Consider the following 21,930-nt stretch of genomic DNA (forward strand, 5'->3'; position numbering starts at 1 on the left):
CCCCTCAGGAAATAGATCTATTCAGTATTTGCTCTTCAGATGATCTTTGAAACTTGCAGAAAATGAACAGAAAAAAACCTCACAAATGCAGCAATTCCTGTCTGAATACCCACTTCTCCTACTTAGAGAAAGGTGGTGGGTTATCGCTTTAGCTCACCACAGAACAAGTACTGCAGAGCCTCAGTTTAAATGAACTTGTGTTGTAAAAAGCAATGCCTTTACTGCTATCTGCTCTCTGACTGGCAAATGCATTACAAAGTGTGAATGTAGCAGTCACTCATATCTCTGCCCTATTTAAATAAATCTTTGAGGTTACCTTGCCCAACAAAATCACACTGATGGAGCCCATTACTTCTAATGCATCACTGCTTTCTCTCCTGGGCACTGTTTGCCTTCCCAGTATAGCTGGTTTATACAATAAGGCATTTCCTACTCTGGGAAACAGCCTTTGCAGCGTCATTGATCACAGCAAATAATAAGTACACACAGGATGCTGCAAAGTCTCGGTGGGCCAACACCAAACTCTCCTCTTAGCAATTGTTCCAATAGATTTTGTTTTGAACAAGGTTTTGTAACAACCAGAACAGTCTCCTCTGTGTCTACAGCACAGCCCCGGGCACAGCACGGGTATAAGATTAACTCCATTTAGGAAAAAAAAAATACTAAAAAACCCCCACTACTGGTGTTCTACCTTGTTACTTTATGCTAGGAGAAGAAAAATGGTTTCTATGGGATAGTTGCATTTTAGAAGATTCTTTCCATTTTCTTGGTACAAAGCATTCCCAGCCAATACCTGTTACACCAATGTGAACAGCATGAGGCGCAGCCACTTCATGCTGGAGCTGGACCTCGGCTCAGGCACATGATGCCCCACCAAAAGCAAGAGGTGCAAATGCTGCTCCTACTTATGCCAAAATCTGGGGAATCACCTCGGGCTTACAGAGGGGCTGCCAGCAGCAAGCCAACCCCTACTCACATTTCTGCTGCTGCTGCGTCCGGTGCTGGCAGCCCCAGTGCCATGAGCTCCTGCGTGCTCACCAGGCACCCAGCCTGCAGCTGGGCATGGCCCCATGGGCCAGTGTCACCTCCGCAGTAGGACTGTAGGCACAGCTCAAACCAGCCTTCCAAGGACTCATTCATGTAGGAGCCACAGTGCTATCTTTATCACATCTTGAGTACAAGCTGGCCATGGGCTTCCCGCTCCTCCTCTCATCTTACAACACCTGAGCTGATGGTTTCTGTCTCACAGCAGGAGAAAACATGTCCTGCAGAACAATAAATCCCTGGTTCATCTGTGTGCCTGCACAGCTGGGAAAACGTGTCCAGGACAGCTTTGCTTTTTGCAACGCAGTGCAGCAACCCGGGCAGGCTCTGGGGGTCCCCGGAGGTTCCTGCTCTGTGCTCTGTGAGCTCACGGCAGGCTGGCACAGTGCTGCAGCCCCCCCCAGGGCTGCCTCCCCCTTGGGGAGTGGGGTACTTGGCCTGGCCAGAGCTGCCAGTCTGACAGGCTCTTGAAGGGCTCTGACCCAGTGTTCCAGCGTGGAGCAAGCACCTGTCTCACTGCCACATGGCTTTCCTGCAATCCCACAGGCACCTTCGTGCAACCAGTGAAAATTCAGAATTATTCTTAGTGAATAATTAATTGTCCTCATCCTGAATCATCTTTAATGAATGAAAAGGCTGGAAACCTGCTGAGCACAAGAACATGGCTCCATGATTGGAGCACAGATGTGCATTTTGCATTTCTGCATGTGCTTCTTGGTAGAGATCCCGTGGCTGCAGGTTGAAATCTCTGTGCATTATCTCCTCTTGGGACCCAGAAACCTGAAAATACTGCAGGAGAAATGTTTGTTTTCCCTGAAGATGTCATATGCATCACAAAATGGGCACAGAAAATGCATTTACCTGTGGAAAAGGCATTTCTGAGATGGGTGCAGAGAGAACAATCCAAAGAAAAAAAAACAGGCTGAGCTTGGCAGATACATTAAGTGACTTCTGTTTCAGCATAGGTATTTGGAGCTCCCTGAGCCACGTGCCCATTTTAAGGGCACCCCAGGGAGAGGGGGCTCTCAGCCACCCACCAGCTGCAATCACTGCACTGGTTCTACAAAAGAGGGTTAATCTGTCCCTGCCACCAACGCAGCAGAGTACATGGCCCATTTATCCTGCCCGGGCTGCCGCAGCGCTGCCAGCTCTGCCAGGGATTTGGCTGCAGAATGAGAGTCCAAGGCTTAGGGGAGGGCTGATGAGGGGTTCCAAGCCTGTGCAGCATTCTAGCAGAGGCAAGTGTTCAAACGGGAGCAATGAATTTCTTTGCATCTTTAGAATATAGATACTAACTTAAGCAGCAAAATCTGCCTTTAGGAGCTCACCTTCCCTGCCCAGTGCTGGGTTTGGTAGGCAATGGCAGCAGCTCCAGAGGATGTAGGGACAGAGGGAAAACCCACTCCAGTTCCCACCCACGTGCAGCTCCCTGCAGTCACGGGAAGCATCAAGGGGATGCTGTGGCTCCTCATTAAAGCAGGATAAGGAAGGAAAGGCCTTGGGCACAATTACCTTAATGAAGCTGGAAGCTCTGCATGCTAACAGCACCTGACGCCTGGGGTTTCAGGCACAGCTGCACAAACACTACCAAAAGCACTTCCAGACCCCTGTAAAAGCATAAGCACACAGCAAAGCAAATACCTGCCTGAAAGGAACCTGGATACCCACGCTGCAGAGCAGGTGGTGAGTTTGCCTCTTAATTAAACGTGTTCGTGGAAAGCATCTGTGGATTCTGTGAGAAGCCTCAGTCTTCCCCTGCTTCCACAGAAAGTGGCTGTCCCTGCCAGCAGCTGCCTCCCAGCTGGGTAATGATGTGGGTGGCATTGGCCTTAATGCCCACAGGGGACCTGTGTGCTGCTGGCAGACACAGCACAGACAGCAGTCAGAAGGTGAATGGTGTGTTTCTTTCTAAACTTCCAGCCCTCAGAAAACACCAGTGACTTGCAGATGATGCAGAATTGCGAATGACAGAGGAGAAAAGCACAGTGACTGTTCTGGAGAGCAGAGAGAAAAGGAACACATGTTCTGCCTGGCACACGTCTTTTGGACACTGATTTTGTTTGTGTTGCGCATGGCTGCAGGTCAGGCTGGTGAGCTCAGGTGGCACTGTGACATATGGCAAGGAATATTTTAAAGCCACAGCTGCTCCCACCCTGCTCGGACCCTGTTTGCAGGCGGGAGATGAGGAGGCTGCTCCTGCATGGGCTGAGCGAGCCGTCGGCAGTGTCTGATCGACTGCCTCACTGCAGGATTTTCTGTTTCGTTATGGAAATATACCAGGACACGTTCAAGTTCAGTCTGCCTGTCACAGGACATTCTTCAAAACTGGCTCCATGGGCTTCTCTTTCCTGATCATCACAGGAATTCACTGCAAATACTCCCCACCTGCATCTCTGCTCCCCATATTGTATGCACTTTCATTCCCTACACTGATATGTAGATATTTCACAGTGTCAGGAATAAGCAAAAAAGCACAGAATTTTGCACAAGTGATTCATTCCAATAAACACACAAAGCACTTTAACAGGTATCACAAAATTACATTAAAATGCTCTTTTCAGTTCCTTATTTTGTTTCACTCCATGAATATTACAGTACAAAGAAAAAAACATCAAGTAAATAAAAAGTGGAAAACATAGGCTGATATTTTAAGTCTGTGGATGCCTTCAGGTGTATCTGTCAGTTTGTATCACTACTTTCAAGCTAGTAGTGAGGGTTATCATTAAAGGAAAAGGCCCACACATGCATCTAAACTAGGCTGTAGTTTGTAAAACTATCCAGCAGATTTGGATATGTATCTCTTGCAAGTTTCAAGAATAAATAAAAATTCAAATCCAGTAGAGAAACAGTAACCCCAAAGTTAAGAATATTTTACAGAACAGAATTTGGTCACACTTTTCTGTCATGTGAAAATATCTGACATTCCCTTCAAGTGGTAAAAACTGGGCACATCAGTGGCTTGGCTGAAAATAGCTGGGTGCTCAACATTTTTCTATTCTAGGGATGATCACATTAACTGGAAGAATACTAACTGCAGTCCAAGACAGGAGTAATCCCAGTGCTTCTTATGGGGTATAAGTTTACCTGAAAAGTCCCATGGAATATGGGATGAACTAGAATGTTACTGAACCTAAGTGAAGGTATATTTGAACTATTGGCAGGCACATCTAACTATGATCTATTTATTTTGAATGACAAAAACAGCAGGGGAAAAGAAATCAAAATGCTTGAACTGCAGAATCATTTATACCAGCACACTGGCTGGTTTGGGTATGTGCTTATGTGACAAACATACCAACACTGTTACTGCTGCTGGACCTAGCTAGATTAAAGAAAATATGCAATCGTCAGCTCTGCAAATCCCCAGGTTCACTACAAACATCCTAAAGGGAAAAAAAGAAGACTACTACTACTACCACAACAAAGGCAGGGAGAGGCACCAGTCCAATGATTGCTAATGCACACTTCAAGAGACAGCATCATTATGAGATGTTACTCACAAATGTGGACTCACCCAAGGAAGGGACAGAGGGGCAGAGCCCTAAACTGGAGGTCCAAGCTCTGCCGTGTGAGGGACTTGTCAGGTCTGAGTGTCTGAGACTCCAAGGAGGCTGTCATTGCTGACCTATGATCACCCAAAGCAGCCTAATGCAACAAGACTTAGAGAGAGGTGGAACCACCACAACTGAGGGGTAACAGCAAAGTCTCTCTTGTAACCAGGAAGGGCCAATACTCCCAGGTAGCCCTCAGGCAACAAATGTGCCCTGCTCTCCTAAAGGGACCACTCAGGGTCAAGGGACTTCCTACCCCACTACAGCATCATCCCAGGTCTCTATCTCTTCTCCCATTATCAGCCCCTTGTCAGTGGTTCAAAGGACTCCAGAGAGTTGCCAAGAGCTGTAGGTCTGACAAACATCCTGCTCCTGGAAACTCTCCTCTGTTCTGTGTGCTGTTCCAAGCACTGGACTACACAACAGATATCCTGCACTCCTGTCTTTCCAAGATATATTCCACCCCTGTTCAAGCTGGGGAGACCTTTCTGCTAATGTTACACTGCTTATGACACAGCCAGAGAGAGCTCACCCCAGGCACTACAGGCAGTGGGAACACGTGAATACATACACACTCACCTGCCATTCATTTCCTGACAGAGCGCAATTTGTAAAGCACCACTGCTCCTACAGCATCAAACATTTAGGGAAAGACTTTTTCCATCAGTAAAAATGCACCCACATTTTGACAGAAGAGAATTAGATGTAAAAAATACCCCATAGAAAGATCCTTCTTTTTTCAGAAGAAACATCACCTTTTCTCCAATAGACCAAGATCCTGATAATTTTTTTTTATTTAGGAAGTTATGTTGTCATGGAGAAAACCAAACCCAAATCAAAATGTCTTCTCCCAGGTCTCCCCGCTGCATCACACACTAGGGCAGCAGTTTCTAAAGAACTTTTTGAATCTTTGGGAGCAAAGCCAGATAGCATCCCCCATGCCCTCCAGACTGCTGGGCTCAAATTATTTAGCAGATTAACTCTTTATGATTAAAGGATTTTGGCTCATGTTCAGGGATGTTACAGTCCTTCCCATGAGGGGTCTTGTTTACTAAGATACATTAGCAATTGATGCAAGTATAAATGCTTGGAGAAAGAGGGACTAGACACTAATTTGGGTTTGGTCCAGTATACTCCTGTGAAAAGCTGCCAGGCCATGGTAGGTTTGGACATAGGTTGGCCACAAAATAAAAGAGAAGCACTCATGGACATGTTTTTTACCTCATCAATGCATTTGTTTCCGGAATTATATGAGAACAAAAAAAAAAAAAGCCTCATGTCCAGAATGGGTATAAGAAATAATTGATTCCAACAAAGCCATAGAATTGTAGAGTATTTTGAGTTGGAAGCGACCCATAGGAATCATTGAATCAAGTCCTCAGGGACGTTCAAGTAGAAACAAAGGCAAAAAACGTATATTTATACTTCTGATGCATCTTTCCTTAACTCAGCAACTGTTCTACATAAATATTTATCCTGCAACTCTGGCTGCTCTGAAAGAATACAATAAAGCACTGTTTAATGAATTCACTTTAAACTAAAATCAAACAACATGCTGCATCTACCCAGCTTACCAGGAGGACTTTCAAGCCCTCCTTCACAAAACCTGGCAGAGGTGGGGCACAGCTGCTGCCTGTTACCCTCTCAGTCCTGTCACAGCCCAGGGGTTTTCTTCGCAAGGCACAGGTCATGTGGGCAAGAGGAAGAGAGCTCTCATGCTCCAGAGCACCCATCTTCCTGGCTAGTAACACTTTTCCAGCCCTAATGGGATGGGATTCATAGCACTGCATGCCCCGAGCTTAAAAATAACCACTGAAGGTGGTTAGAAAAGATTTATGCCTTTCAGCAAGTATCTTGCTTCCTCCCAGTGTGTGTATGAGCGATCTCCTGACACAGCACAGAAACACGTTTATTTCAGGAACAGAGTGTCGTCACCCTTTTCACAAGGCCCATCCTAAACCTGATCAGGTGCCTTTGCTCCATCATTTGTCTCAAATGCCAGGCTGATCATGCAGCCCCAGTGGCCAGAAAGCTCCAGGCTGCCAACCTGGCCAGGTCTCCACAGCCCACTGCAGGGTGTAGGCTGGGTATTTGCTGGGATAACTACACTGAAGGGTAAGTGCACAGACAGCTAAGTGACCTTGCTTTGCTTCACCATGTGGCCAAATAAGGTACTTGTGAGAGCCTCCACCTGGCATTTTGCATTTGTAACCATTTTGCCCTTCCAGGGGGCAGACAGGGTACCCTTTATGATTCAGGCTGCATGCTGGTAAGCGCGCTGAATGCACGAGAACTTGCATTTCCAATGGAAAATGAAAATGCCTGAGTCACCATTTTATCAGGTGCTGAATAAGAACAAATTTATTTTTTCATGCCTATAATTATATGTTTGGAAGGGGCTTGAGCAGCTCTCAGAATGAGGAGGGAAGATGCTTGAGCAAGCTATGCTAATGGAGAGGGCCTGGTTGGACAGAGCAGAGGGAAGAGCAGTGATAGGGCCAGCAGAAACTGATGCTCCCTGACAAAACATGTTCTGCTTCTTCCTTTCCAAAGTTCTCCCTCACAGCACAGTAAATGTTTGTGCTTTGGGAAGGATCAGAAAGACTGGGCAGGAAAAAAACAAAGGTTTTGACTTGGGGGACTTTCAGGAAAGGATACTACATTCCTTTAATTAAACAAGTCTCAGTCCAGGCCAGGAACAAGCAAGTATGAAGAAGAACCACCTTCCCTACTTAAATTCATTAACTTTCCAGCATTTCCTAGCTTGCAGATAGGTCAGAATTGACATACTTAATGTCTCATCCCCAGAAATTGTTTCTTCTCAACAAGGAGATAGAGCACAGAAGAAAAGAACAAAATACACTGCGGGTATCGTTCCTGACATATTGTTGTATCTGGGTGTTTGTTCTTGGCAGTTCAGTGCCTACCACACAGCACGACCCCTCCACCAGGCAGCTGTCAATACTGGGAAAATTGAATTTACTCTTAATGAAAGGCTAGAGCCAATAAGCAATCAGGCAGTATGTGCTCTCCATCCCATCATTAATGACCCAGGGGACATTTGTCTTCTGTACACTGCCATGGCTCTCCCACCTCCGCGGCTGTAGGTCTGAGTCACACCACAGACTGGAAGGTACACCTAATCTTTAGATCTGACTTAGCTGTACCTCAGGATGGAGGAACATTTCAGGAGCAATGAATGCAATGTGAATGTCACCAGCAGTGGGGCAGTGCCCCATTGCTACAAACCCAGGTATGTGTGAGTAGCTGCCTATAGGGGTAATTCCACCCATTCCTCCCCCTGCCTCAGGCTACGCCTTTCTTGCAGATTCCCTCCTGACAGCAGCAGCACTTGCATAGCCAAATGACAACTGGGGTAAGGCTGGTTTGATTAAAAACAATTCATTTTAAAGATACTAATAATAAGAATAGGTTAGTTTCCCACTGGCTTAATCCCCAGCACCAGCATCAGGAAGGAATAAGTGTATTGCCTCCAGAGGCTGGGCTCACAAGCTCATTCCCTTCTCTTACCCAGCAGTGGAGCCACTGAGGAACCTTGACACCATGCTCCTACAAAAAGGACTGCAAGTCAGCTCAAAGATGTCTTGAGCTGACATGCCCTTCAAATTACTAACCCAAACCAGGTTTCTCAGCTTTTCTGAAGGGAATACTCTAGAGACTCACCCATTTTACCTTTTCAATCCATCACATGTTTAAAACAAAGCAAAACAAAACAATTCCACCTTGTCACCAATAAATGTCCCCTGCCAGCACAGGTTTCCTCAGGAGGAAGTAAAAGACCTGACAGATGAGGGCTGTAATCCTTTGTGCACACCTGGAAACTACTTAAATATTACTATGGCCATGTAAGAGTCTATAGAGCTGCCAGTGAGATCTGACTCTCTAAATTGCAAGATCAACAACTTAGATAAAGAACCTCTTTCACGTTGTGTCAAGTGTTCTTGAGAAGGAAGCAGAAGGGAGTAATCATTCTCAGCCTTTTAACAAACACCTGAAAGTGGAGAGGTGAGGGATGAAAGGATATCAATAAACATATTACCAAATTAAACTTCCATGGGTAATATTTAGACATCATAGAAGCTGGCACCTTAAGGAGAAGAGAGAGAAAACAGATCAGAAAAATACAGAAGTCTCCAGCAGTCAGATGGCCATTTCCAGTGGCAATCATGCTAATTGCACACACAAATTAGGCAAATGATCACGAATGTGTTTTTCAAAATCAAGCCCCATTTATGTTAGTCTCACAAGCGTTTCCAATCAACAGTTTTCAATTGCAAATACAGAACAGTTTAGTCATCAAAAAGCAAAAGGATGAAGAATGTACTGAACATGAAAGGAAAACAATTTCTTTCCTCTCTTTCCCATATTTCTGTAACCAATTCCTTCTGAACATTTAAAAGAGCATTTTCTATTGACACATGACATAAAAATACTTTTGTTTAATGAGCTCTGCTCTTCTCAAAATTACAGAGATAAAAACGTAAATGCACAATACAGTATTTCAAGTAGCTTTGAGGGGGTTACTAGCAAAGTATGAACATGGCTATCAATCATCAGACATACTCACTGATACTAATATTCTTCATGGGAACGTAAAAAATTGTTTCAAAGCATAATATCCCCCTTCATCATTAAAATCACTTAGATGTTATAATTCACCTAGCTTGAGCAATGGAAATACAATCAGCTTTCTTTCTCTGAATAAGCACAGTTTTAGCAAATCATTTAAGCACGGGCTTAAAATTAACTAGCTGATTGAGGTCACAGCCCACTTTGCCTATGCGTTAGCACACTGCTGCAGGTAATATAGAGAGGATAAGCAAACCACAAACAAAAGTGAAAAAAACCCTTTTTCCACTGAAATCTACCTCCTGAGATAGCACCATTAACCTTTAGTGTGCAGAAGCCATTAACTCTGAGCCCTTTAGAGAGCCCTCTGTGCTGTTGCTGATTCAGTGTCAGAAACCTTCACTGAGTGAGGCTTGCTTTGGAGAAATGGAAGGACAGGGCACTTGTTATCCAGCACTGAGCTCTTCCAGCTGCTGGCTGGCACTTGCTAATGCTGCAGGCCTTGGCTTACCAGGTCATACTTAACCCTTAGAAAGCAATTGCCTTCATCTGTTTCTCTTAATAGGCAGCCAGCATATTCTCCCTGGCAAGCAGCACTCCTACTGAACATTAAATACTTTTACGTGAGAAATTTGTAATGTGTGAGCTTTTAACGGGAGCTTACTGAATGGTTGGGAGTCTCAAATGCCTCTTAAAGCACAAATGAGGAATTTCCACTATACTCTAAAATTCTCATGGTGCATCTTCTCTTATATACATAAAATCCTAGCCACTTTCCCCAGTTCCAGTGTACAGACAGAGTAATATTAAACAGCTTTGAGACTTACAATCCTCCAGTTGTCCACACAGGTCCTGGGTTAGTCCCACAGGTACTTTGCAAAGAAGGCAGCATTGTCTCGATACTACAGAGAGGCAGTTAAGGCAAAGGAAGGTGTGGTGACACACAGGGTGGAGTTATGCGTACCCACAGTCTAAATGCCAGACTGAGCAACTCTCCCTGGCTTCCTTTACACTTGGTGGAGATCTTGTCAAGGCAATCAATGGGGTTTAAGCTGCAGCTTGCCTCACCATGCAGATGTATACCCAAACAGGAGCTGTATTTCCACGGTCCTTGTGGCTCCCTTCCAGCTTGGAATATTCTATGAAAGAAGCTCAGTTGCACCCCAGGTATCCTGGTTTCTCTCCTCTGGATGTGAGGGGCAGCATCTCACATCAGAGTCAAACCAGCTCCCCCACTCTTTCTCTGGTCCACCGGCAGCTAGCTTCCAGCACAGCTCATCAGGCAGAACACAGCTCAAAGCATCCAAAAGCTGAAATTGTGTCTCAAGGTGATCCCCCAGGCTTGGTCACACACAGAGTTTCCAGCACAGCCATCCTCACCTCCTGACACAGCTAAATGGCTCACACAGGTTGTGTCCACCCACATCTTGACATGCCACTTGAATCACAAGCTTGTAGGGACTGACAGCTACAGAACTCATCATTTGGCCATAACAGCCTACTCACCAGCCTGCTTTCCATTCTGTACCCTATATGACAACTGCTGTCTCTCCAGCTGAATTGACCCCACTGGTTTTGAGCCCCTGGGCATAAAGAAAAGCAATGTCTTACTTGAGGCAAGTGCGTGCTGTTGTGCTCCTCTCATTGCAACAAGCATTTACTAGAACTGGGAATGGTTTAGAGAGAGACAACAAGAAGATACAAGACTCTTCAAACTGTGAGAGACAGCTTAGCAGGAGTATGCTTGTGGTCTTTGCAATCACAAACAGCGTGAGAGGAGGATGAGGTCTGTTATTTGCTCTCGTTCCATATGGGCCTCTGGAAAGCATCAACCCAAGCTAGCAGGAATCAAGTTCAAAGGAAAAGAGAGGCTTCTTCATGTAACAGGTCTGGGGAAATCCTTTCCGCAAGATGCTGTGATGCTAAAAACGTATGTGAACTCAAGGGGAGACTGGTCAAGTACACAGAGGAGAAATCCACTGAGAATTCTTACGTACTTTGAACCATGTATGACTCAGATAATTTTCTAAGCTGAAAAGAGCCAGCAGCTGGGAGAGCATTTGGGGGACAGATCTTATTTTCTTACTTTTTCCCAACTGTTCGATGTAGATGGAGGAAGGCTGTTGGGCTAGATGAACACTTTATTCTGACCCATATTAATTGCTCTCATATTTTTCTGTTAATTGATGCTACTTCCCTATATCTTTCTATTGGTGACTTTTTCAGATGTTTCCTTCCTTTTTTTTCCAAATATTTCTTTCCAGGCTACATTATACCCAGTGAAGAGCTGTACATATAACACAACACCATTGTGGATAAAGCAGAGATGAAGCAGGGAGTAAGACATATTGGCACTTAGTCTCAAAGCTTAATGAGCACTTATAGAAGTGCTAAAACAGACGACTGTCCTTTGGCAGTTAGTGGGGCAACATGTGCTCGCTGAGTAACAAGCACTTCATTCCTCCCATGTTTAATCCCAGCAGTGTTTTACCAGCCAAATGAACAGTCCCATAAATAATAGATATTCAATGCCTTTCTCTCCTCCCCAACACTGTGCTGTTCTCCCCTTCTACAGACCAGGAGCAAAGAAGCAGCAGGAAAATCTAGTGAGTCTGAGACTTGCAGTGAGTCTGGAGCTCACATGAGTGAGAAGGGACAGGAGACAAGAAGTGATGCCTTTGGGCTGAGTGAGCAGGATTTACCAGTCCTTTGTCCCTGCTCTGGGTGGGAATGAGACCCGTAACTGTCTTCCCAGCATACTTCAGGGCACTGCATTTCTCTCTCAGCACCCTGCCAGTCCCTTGACAAAACTCAACTTTCTTATTGAAACCTTTTCATTCACTGGCCATGCACATAAGCAATGAACTCTTCTCACTGATTAGACACAGCCTTATGCCAGGACAGCCCTTAGCACAGTCCCCGAGAGGCACCCATGGCTACTTCACAAAGCAGTAGGCCTGTCTGGATCTTTCTACCTGTTTGGAGTTGTTGTTTGTTTGTTTTTTTTATCACTACTAACAAAGAAAAGCCTCTGGTTTGGATATTCTTATATTCAGCAGACTATCATTTGGAAAATGTATTTTCTGACCTTCTCTGGGAGGTGGGAGCATCCCTTGCCAAATGGCATGTTAGACAGAGAAGTATCAACCCAAAGGGCATGAGCTGTGGATGAGTAGGAGAGAAGCTCTCATAGGAGTGCTCTCAGCAAGACCCACCACCTCCCAGAAACACCAAACAAGTGCAAAATTCATTCACTAAAGTGCTTCCTCACAAAAGGACTTGCTCCCATTTAACTGCCCTCCTTATTCATGCTTCATACACCATCTCAAGAAATTTGATTGTTCTAACTCTAACCTTTTCTAACCTCAAAAACAAAGCTCTAAATCAACCCTAAAACACAGTCCCATTGCCTTCTCAGCCAAGGTGCTGAGAACAAGCTGTAGGGCAGAAACAGATGTCCAGCAAGATGCTTTAAGATGTGTGTCAGCCATTTAGCAGGGAAGGTGGGGCAAGGAAAGTGCATTTCATTGCTGTGCAGCCTGCAAGCATCTGGGAACATGATTTATATTCCCACAACTGCCTCTTCAGTTTAAGGGTGAGCACAGTAAAGGATTCATCACAGAAACTCCAGCAAACTCAGAAACACAGGAAAAAGCAAACCAGGTTTCTTTGTCTTGTCCATTAAAGGTAAATTACAGTTATTAGAGAGGACTACCCAAGCACAGCCACAAGCCATATAAGAATATCTCTAGACTTATTTGTCTGATCAACCAACTGAATATTTACAAAGATTATACTCTGCTTGCACTGAACACAAATACCTGGGGAAATCAGCCTTTCAAAACAACACCCAAGAGTCCTCCAGCCTCACAAATACACCACCCAGGATACCCCATGCTATTTCTAAACTGAAGCAGTAGGGAAGTAAAGGGCCTGGGCACACATAACTGAGAGCAAGGGGAGCACCATGCACTGGGACATAGGAAGGTGTCCCAGTCTGTCAGGGTCTGCACTTGAATTTCAGTACTGTGATTTGACGTAGGCTCACGTGCCCCTCTCTCCACCACCAAAAAGCCACAGAAGAAGATCAATAATGGCAACACTAAGCCACTGGAACTCAGAAATGTAGTGGCAGCGTGTCAGCTGTCTAGTTCCACCAGCAGTAGAATCATTATTTTATTTGGTTTGGTTTTCAAGTCACATTGCAACAAAAGAGGAAATCCAGAACTTGGGAAGGAACTTGCAGCATGGAGGATGTTGCAATACCATTCCAGTGGTTATCTGTACACACACCAACATCACAGACAGGCTTGAGCATTGTGGAGTGTCATGGATACTTCTGATTCTTGTGCTTTTCCAGTTTGAATGCTCTGTGCAAATGTGTCCAGCTCCATCCTCAGCCCCATAAGGAAGATTGCTTTGCCTGTCCCTCTCTGCAGACATACTGTGAATCTTCCCAGCAGACTTCCCCATCCTGAAAATCAGTCAGGCAGGGGAGGGAACACCAGATTGGGTACTCCTGTTTAACTACATTTTAAAGCCAGTTTCACTATAAGTTCCCCTTTCTCCATTCCTGCTTTACAGTCTCTCAGCTCCTTATTCCACTCCCATGCTCATGTAGGCCTCCCACTCTGTCCATGTCTTTTCCACCCACTGTATGTTGAAGTTTTGAATTTTAATCACTTCTACATGCTTTTGTATGCCCACACACATGCGTTTTCCTACTCCTGGACCTTTCTTCTGCAGGACCCAGCATTTCCTCTGCATCCCACCCACAGTCACTGCAGATACACTTGCACAGTCCATGGCACATGAAACGAGTCTATTTGAGAAGACAACCTGAAACAAGGGTTAAAAGCTAGGGACAAACTGCCTGTTTGTCACAGTCCCAGCACAGGGCAGGAGCTTTTGTTCTCTCAACATTTTTCCTATCTCTCCAATGACCAGCAACCCCAGCAAGTGGGCATCAGGTGTAGGACCCTGGGGATCAGTGCACTCCTCAGATCACAGAGTCCTGACCTTCAGCAAATGGATGCCCTAGCTGGTCCCACACACAGCTGTGGCTTCATAAAAACACTTGCTGAGAAACCAGCAAGGCAAATAGAAGAAGGGACAGCAGAAATTCCCCACCTCACCTCAGCTCTGCTGGAACCAAACAATGACTTCAGTCAAGTTGTCTCATCCTACTGTACTTACTGTTGCCCCCCATCTCCTTGGCAGCACAAAGCAAACTGATTAGGACTGAGCAGTGGCTGCTGGGCCATGCACAAGTGAGTTTTCAAGTGAAGAAATGGCTGAGTGCACATTAAAAGCAGGAAAAGAACACTAATAAGGAAACAATTATTTAACAGTTTTTTTTCCTATTATCTGGAACAAACAAAGCTTTGAGGGACTAAATACAATTCCAGAGATAATCCATGCTTTGGATCCTGAAAGCATTTGGTACCAACTTCTGGAAAACAAAACAATGATAATGACTCACGCTGGGCCTGGGGGTGGCTCATCACAAATTTAGCAGCAGCTTCCATGCTCCCAGCTGAGATTGGCTTTGCTGGGTTGTTTTCACAGATCCCCAGGACTGCAATTTAGCACATGCAAATGGACCCAGCAGCCAATTGCAGCCACCATGCTAGAAAGGCATAAACATGCCATTTAGAAAAATGCTTTGCCATACAAAACATGATTACCTCCTTCCATGCCATTTCAGGCTATGGGAAGAAACACTATTTTTATTATTAAATATTACACATCTCTTTTCCTCCAAGGGGAAGAAGAATTATTTAAAGGCCTATTAAGCAAACATTTATTCACACAATTGAAAGCTTTGTGCACCACCACTGAATCTGGGGAGGTGATCATCCCCTGTACTGGATGCTTATGAGGCCACAGCTCAATTCCTGTGCCCAGTTTTGGGCCCCTTACTTCAAGAAAGACACAGAGGTGCTCCATTTAGCTCCAGAACAGAGCTGGGGAAGAATCTAGAAAACAAGTCCTATGAAGAGTGGCTGAGGGAGACCTTAGTACCCTCTTCAACTTCCTGACAGAAGGCTGTAGCAAGGTAAGGGTCAGTCTTTAAGTAACAAGGGACAGGACAAGAGGAAATGGCCTCAGATTTCATCAGGGGAGCTTTAGATTGTATATAAGGGAAAATTTCTTCACTGAAGGAGTTGCTAAGCATTAGAAAAGGCTGCCCAGGGAAGCGGTGGGGTCACCATGCCTTGAGGTATTTAAGACATGCAGATGTGGCACTTAGGGGTGGATTAGGCAGCGCTGGGTTAACAGTTGTACTCAATAATCCTAGAGGTCTTTTACAACTGAAAAAATTCTATATTCTACAAGAAATCTCATCGAGTTTTCAGACCATGCTGAACTTTTGATGATAAATGCGCAACCTGGACTAAAAAATTTAAAACTAGTATCAGTTTGGTAAAAATTTAAACAGGTTACTTCTGGAAAGCAGCAGAAAGGGCTGTAGGAAGACAAGTGGCTTGGTTTTGAGATGAAGTTCAGTGAGCCAAAAGTAGATCACTCTCACAAACAAAGCAGGAAGATTTTGATTTCTTTAATGAACAGCTTTCATTAAGCTTTTCATTTTTTCCAATGGTCTTTCCATCTGGGAACTGATGGCTGTGAAATACCTCCAGAGGGATCTGCCGGGAGCAGAGAACAAGCCTACTGTCAATGCTCTGTAGACATGGAAAACAAGAATAATTTTAGAGATGATATATACCACTCATCTAAAACTATGGTTCTGGCTGGGGCTAGGTATATGCATACAGTTAAATATGCACTCAGATGGTTCAGTGAGCTGAGGCCTGTGCCCAGAAATACTCCTTGGTCTTCAATGGCCATGACCTAATGACACAGCTCCTAAACTGAAAGCATCTGCTCTGGAAGTCATAAACTTTAAATGTCTGCCTTTGATTCCAGATTCTTTTGTTACTCTTCAAGTGGAAAAACAGCAACATAGTATTTTATACACACAGTCATTCCAGAAAACCAATGGAACAGACAAAAAATTATTTCACTATATTGTTAGTTAACATTTCCCTAAATCTTTCCGTTTATAATGCATCACAATTGTACATGGTGCTTACACCTCAGACAAACTCTTATTCTTTTCTTGGCTGAGATTGGGAAGTAAAGGAAGTTAAGCTTTATTCCTTTACAAAACCATGCATACATCAGGAAAGAAGTGCCATAAACCAGCCAACCTCTGCTTCAGAGTACTGTTTATCACCCTGATTACAGGTACTTAAGAAAATTACAATTACTCTTATTTTGCTTGTATTTGCTCATTCACAGAAAATAGAACATTTTCCAAATATGATTCAATATCAGTAACACGCTGGCAGGACCCAGACAAGTGTCACTATTCAGCAGACTGAGTGAAGATCCAGCAATTCCAGATACTGAGCTCTGTAACCTCAGACATCCATCTGACAGCTCTGCATTGCTGAGCCACTTTACACCCGGGGAGTTCCTGGACCTGCATTTCTTTTGAAGATTTATGAAATACTTTATTGCAAACTGAAAAATAAAATCTTGCAAAATATCAAAGACTTTCCTTTGCATAACTACACTGAACTGGCTGCAAGCACTTACAAAAGTTATATGCATATAACTAAGTTCATTATCATTTACATCTCTGGAATTTTTGTATGATAGAAACCAAGTAATTTCTCTAAATAAAAATGCTAAAAAATTCAACATTTCTAGCTCAGTCAGAACAGTTTTGGTTTTTTTACAAAGACACACAAGCACTATGGGCTTCCAGGAGAGATTTTTAGCCAATGTCTGCAGGAGAGGGTTACTTCAGAATAAAGGAAAGTGTGGATTTAAAATGCTATAGCTATTCTTGAATAATACCCCAGAGGACTGCTCCTGTTATAATAAAAAAGATTTTTCAGAGTTTTGTTTAATTCATTTCCCAGGTGAATTAAACGAACTCAGACAAAGGTATTCTTCCCACTAACATATGAGTGTCAACAAGAGGCATTATCCCAGAACAGCACAGGTACTTAACTTCCACTGGTCAGCAAGTGTTACTTTTCCAAAAACACAGAACAGGAAGAGGGAACCTGAACAAAATATGTGCCATAACAGTGGCAGAGAATGGTGGGCAGGACACCTGGTGTGGGAAGGAAAATGTAGTGATGACCCCCAGTCAGATCCCAGTGCTTCTCAGCCTTGACCCACACTCTGAGCTGCCACAGACCAAAGTTGGTCTGTGCTCCCTGAACTCAGCAAGGAACTGCAGGTTTCACTGTCTGTCACTTACATACACAGAGCTGTTGCTTCCAGCAGTTTGAAGCTGAACTGTGCAGTATTTGCTGTACACTGTAACTTTCTATTCATTTGAATAAACAGCGGTGAGAAAATTTTCAAGAACTTGTGTATGTAAATAAAATGTAGATGGATGCATAGGTGACTGCACAAGCAAATAAAAGAGTGCCTGTTCCACTCATAAGCCAAATGCTGTTCTTGAATATGCAATTGTACCTCCTATGTGTGTGACTCCATTTGCATCTGCAGATGTCTTGCATGTGCAGACACGCTATGACAGGGCCCCAATAAGCCCCAGGGAAAATGCAAAGATGGATATGGGGCAACAAACTGGCTAATGGCAGAGGCACAGCCTGATACTGCCTACCTAGGCAGAATGCTTGTTCCTGTTGCCCCAAATATCAAACTTAGTGGTGTGATGCCTGGAGAAATATGAAGACCTACTGTGCCAGACATCATTTTAATTTGCCATAAAGCCAGCATCAATCAGTATATTTCCAGGAGTATCTCCAAATTTCACCAGTGTGAGACTCCCATGGAAGCCAAGTTCAGGATTTATTTTCAATATGAGCTTAATTTGTACTGAAGGCATCAATTTGCAAAATAGGGATTTAAACTGAGAAGTACTCTTATGAAGGTTTGAGAACAGATCAGTCTCTGGATACAACCAAACCTCTAGTACTGAAAATAAAGCTGAAAATGCATTGCTGCTGAATGCTGTTGCTGGTTGAGTGAGAAGTATCTGTGGTTTTAGCAAAGATGCATCCCACAGGAGATGCTGTACAGGAACCAGGGGGAGGACAAGCATGGAACAGAACCACTCATAGGGCCAAGTAAGAAATCCTTATGGAAGAAGACTGAAACACACTCACTAGCAGAAATCTCCATGCTGATATTATGCAGTCTATGGGTGCAGGGCCTTTTACATCAAAGTGGCTGCAAACCAGGTACAGGTCACCCAAAATAGTTTTTCACAACTCTATTCACAGCTACAACAACAATGTAGTCATTATTTAATGTTTACCTCAAACTTAACAGTGTAGTCGCTATCCGTTTCATAATTTTGGCTAGGAAGCCAAAAGAAAAAAAAATTCTGGAGCAAAGGGGGAAAAAGCGTTAGCAGAGAAAATAAATTAAAGGAAAGAACACTTAACAAAATTAACTGTGGTTGCACCATCACAACAGGAAATATATCTGTGTATGCAATACAATCAGTTAGGCTTTCAAACTCTGAAACTAAGATAACAAGTGAAGCACCTGAAAGATGATATAGGATGTTGCTGTGCTAAAATACTTGTAAAGGAATTCACAAAGAAAGAGGATAAATCTCTTACTCTGCATTGCTATGAATTACTCACACTTTTGTGGTGGCTTGGAGACTCAATAAGACCATTTTGCAAGGTGCTGTTCAAACAACCACAGCCTGCCCCTAAGGCAAGGTCTGCACATCTCAGAAGTGGAGCATAAGAAAATAGGCTAGAGTCAGCTACAGTAAAGAGGTGAGAGGTCTTCACATAATGCTAAAAAAAATTGCTAATATTTTTGCTAACATCACAACAGAGCTGTACAGTACTAAACAATTACCTTCATTATTTCACTGTTTCTCTTTGAAGTGTCATGCATTAGCTTCTGTCTGAATCAGGAGTGGTCTAAGGCTCTGAGTCAGCACAGAAATACGAATCTGACTTTAAACGTGTGCTTACATCCTTATGAGTTGTTTGCATGAAAGACATCATAGATATGAGGAAGGCAAAAGGCTTGGTCAGTCTGTCAGAGTAACTTCAGATCAGAGGATCAAGGACATGTAAACAGCTCACAGCACTCTGTGCCATTGCTGTTGTAGTCCATGTTTCCACAGTTCTTCCACTCCCATAATTTTATAATCCTTTTACTGGTTTACCCATCTCACTGCTTGGCCTCCACAGTGCCACGCTGGGCACAGCACTACACCTTTAGGGTTGTTGCCAGAGTATACACCTGTCTCCTGGGGCATGCTCACCTTTTGAAGAAGTAGAGAGGAGATTTATCCTCCAGCAGGCCTACCCCACAGTTACCCTTTTATAGGTGGAAGCTTTTTCTTTTATTGAGCATTTTTCAAGAACATAAACTCCAACCTTAATGGAAAATGAAAAAACGCAGCCAAGAAGAAAGAACATATTTTACATCCTGATTCAAAGCAACAGACCCTATCTGGATTGGTCAGACTCATGGTGGCATGGGGCTAGTACCTGGAAAATAAGCTCAGTTGGAGGTAGTAGGAGATCATTCCCACAGACTGTCTCCTTACAGCACAACATCAGGAAATACAAAGACTATGCAATGTTCAGTATTGATCATCAGAACAGGGGAGGTAAGAAAAGACTCAGGCACCACATATGCATCAAGCACACACCAGCACAGGATCCATCTGTAAAGCCAAACCAGCTCAGCCAGGGAACTATTAGGACACTGTCACTGACTTCTAGTTCACTGAAGTTACAGCCTAGCATCCCCCATAATCTGAGCAACACCCCACTTCTACCAGTAGATTATTGGTCTCCTTACTGCTGCAGGTTTCCAAAAGACACAAAACAAACATTCACACATAGCACTATGGTGAAAACTCCATTAGAGCTTTTCACTGAAAAGAGACTAGTGTGTGTACTGTTTCCACATGCAGCCAAAATCTATTCTATTTATTTATCATACTGTTCTCCAAAGCAAGGGAGTCCAGCATTCTCTCCCAAAGTTTCCCCTACTGCCATGAGGTTGTCACAGACAGCAACTTGCACACAAGACTGTAATGGGAGGGAAGAGGTTACTGAAGCATAAATGGGTGGCTATAACTAGAAACAGCTTTTCCTTCGCAAGGCCATAGGGGAATCCAGGCTACCCGAGCAACAGTGTTCCCCTAAGAACAGCCTTTCGCTTCAAGAGAACACCAAACATTTGCACTGGTAGGCATAGACTTTTTTTCTTCTAGGACCAAGATTTCACAAAAAAAAAAAAAAAAAACCACCAAAAAACAAAAAACCCACAAGCATTAGGAAAGAATACTCTAAAAGATATATCCTCATAAGCATCCAGTTAGTAGCTTCTACAGATCTTAATAATAATAGTAACAGGATTTCATTCCATAGGCATTTACCCAGTGTTCTGGAGAGGGAAATTTCATGGAAGAAACACAGAAGAAACTGTAGAAACACCACTTTAAAAGCTTCAACAATATAATCCCAAAAACTCAGGGGTAGTATCACAACAAATCAAGGCACTCATGCACTTATCCCCCTCTTCAAAAAGTGATTAAGGGAAGTGTCTAGCATCACAAACATCATTCAGAAATTCACCCCACTGCATTTCCTCCCCATTCTACTGGAATGCTCTCTCTCCAACAGGCTAGGAGCTGAGAGAGGAGCTGGGAGTCTCCTCAGGCCCCCCATCAGGAACAGGCAGGGATTTCTCTTTGCTTCTAAGTACATCCCCATTCAAAAACACATTCAACACCCTCCACCAGAAAACCATGCGACATTACTACTACCAGGAGGACAAAGTACGGCGAGCTCTTACAGTGGGGCCAATGGCACTCTGGGGAAGGTTATACCCATATTGGCCAGGCGGTAACAGAAGGCACAGCTGATGGTTCCAGGTAGGATGAGAAATACAGGGGTCCCATACGAAGAAAAAGGACGTGAGCGGGCTGCAGGTGGAATGGGGAACAATAATGAGGGTCATGTGTGAGGTAGGAATCTCTGTGAGGACAAAGGACACACGTGGGGATGCTGTGTGGGTGGGAGCTCCAGACGGGATCAAGCAGAGGGTAGGGTGGGGCCGGGTTGGGAATCCAGCGGCTGGGGATGCTGGGGGACCATGGGGACCCGGGTATGGGGGATAGCGAATTCAGGGGACTCGGTCCCGGGGTTGCGCGGCGGGATCAGCACCGCGGACAGCGCTCATCCCGTCCCGTCCCGTCCCATCCCATCCCATCCCATCCCGGCCACCTGTGCGCGGCGCCGGCGAGGCGGAGGCGCGGGGAGGACGGCGAGGAAACGGGGCCAGCCCGGGCCGAGCGGCGCCGGGCGGGGAGGCGAGGGCGGCGGGGACAAGGACGCGCGATCCCCACCTGGGCTGTGGCTGGATCTCAGGCGCCTTCCACAGAGACACTGCAGCATATGCGAGCCTTTCTCCAGGAGAAGCCCGAGAATCCTCATGGATTTCACTTTGTGGCGCCCTCCCGCTCCTCGGAAAAGGGACCGGCCCCGGATCGGCCGGCTCTCAGCGCCGGGGCGCCGGGGCCCCTCGCCGCCAAACTTCCCGGCCCATCGCCGTGCCCGGGGGAGGGAGGGGGACCCCGCCGCCACTTCTCGGGACTTGTCCGCCGGCGGAGGGCCGGGGCCGTGCCGGGAAGCGGGGCGGGCTGGCTGGAAGGACGTCAAGCCCTAGAAACACGCGCGGCCGGCTCCAGCCCTGCCCCCTGCCGGCA

At 44.9% G+C, this 21,930-nt stretch overlaps 1 protein-coding gene across 1 annotated transcript in view; it reads right to left on the minus strand.

Moving 5' to 3' along the window:
- FGF12 (fibroblast growth factor 12) overlaps window positions 1-21,658 on the minus strand; it is a 138,395-nt gene extending 116,737 nt beyond the window's left edge. Inside the window, exon 1 of the mRNA XM_062499104.1 lies at window positions 21,571-21,658. Within this exon, the coding sequence (XP_062355088.1) occupies window positions 21,571-21,658 (88 nt within the window). The remainder of the gene's footprint in view (window positions 1-21,570) is intronic.
- Between the last annotated feature and the right edge of the window lie 272 nt (window positions 21,659-21,930).

Source organism: Cinclus cinclus, chromosome 10, assembly GCF_963662255.1.
Source record: "Cinclus cinclus chromosome 10, bCinCin1.1, whole genome shotgun sequence".
Taxonomy (NCBI): domain Eukaryota; kingdom Metazoa; phylum Chordata; class Aves; order Passeriformes; family Cinclidae; genus Cinclus; species Cinclus cinclus.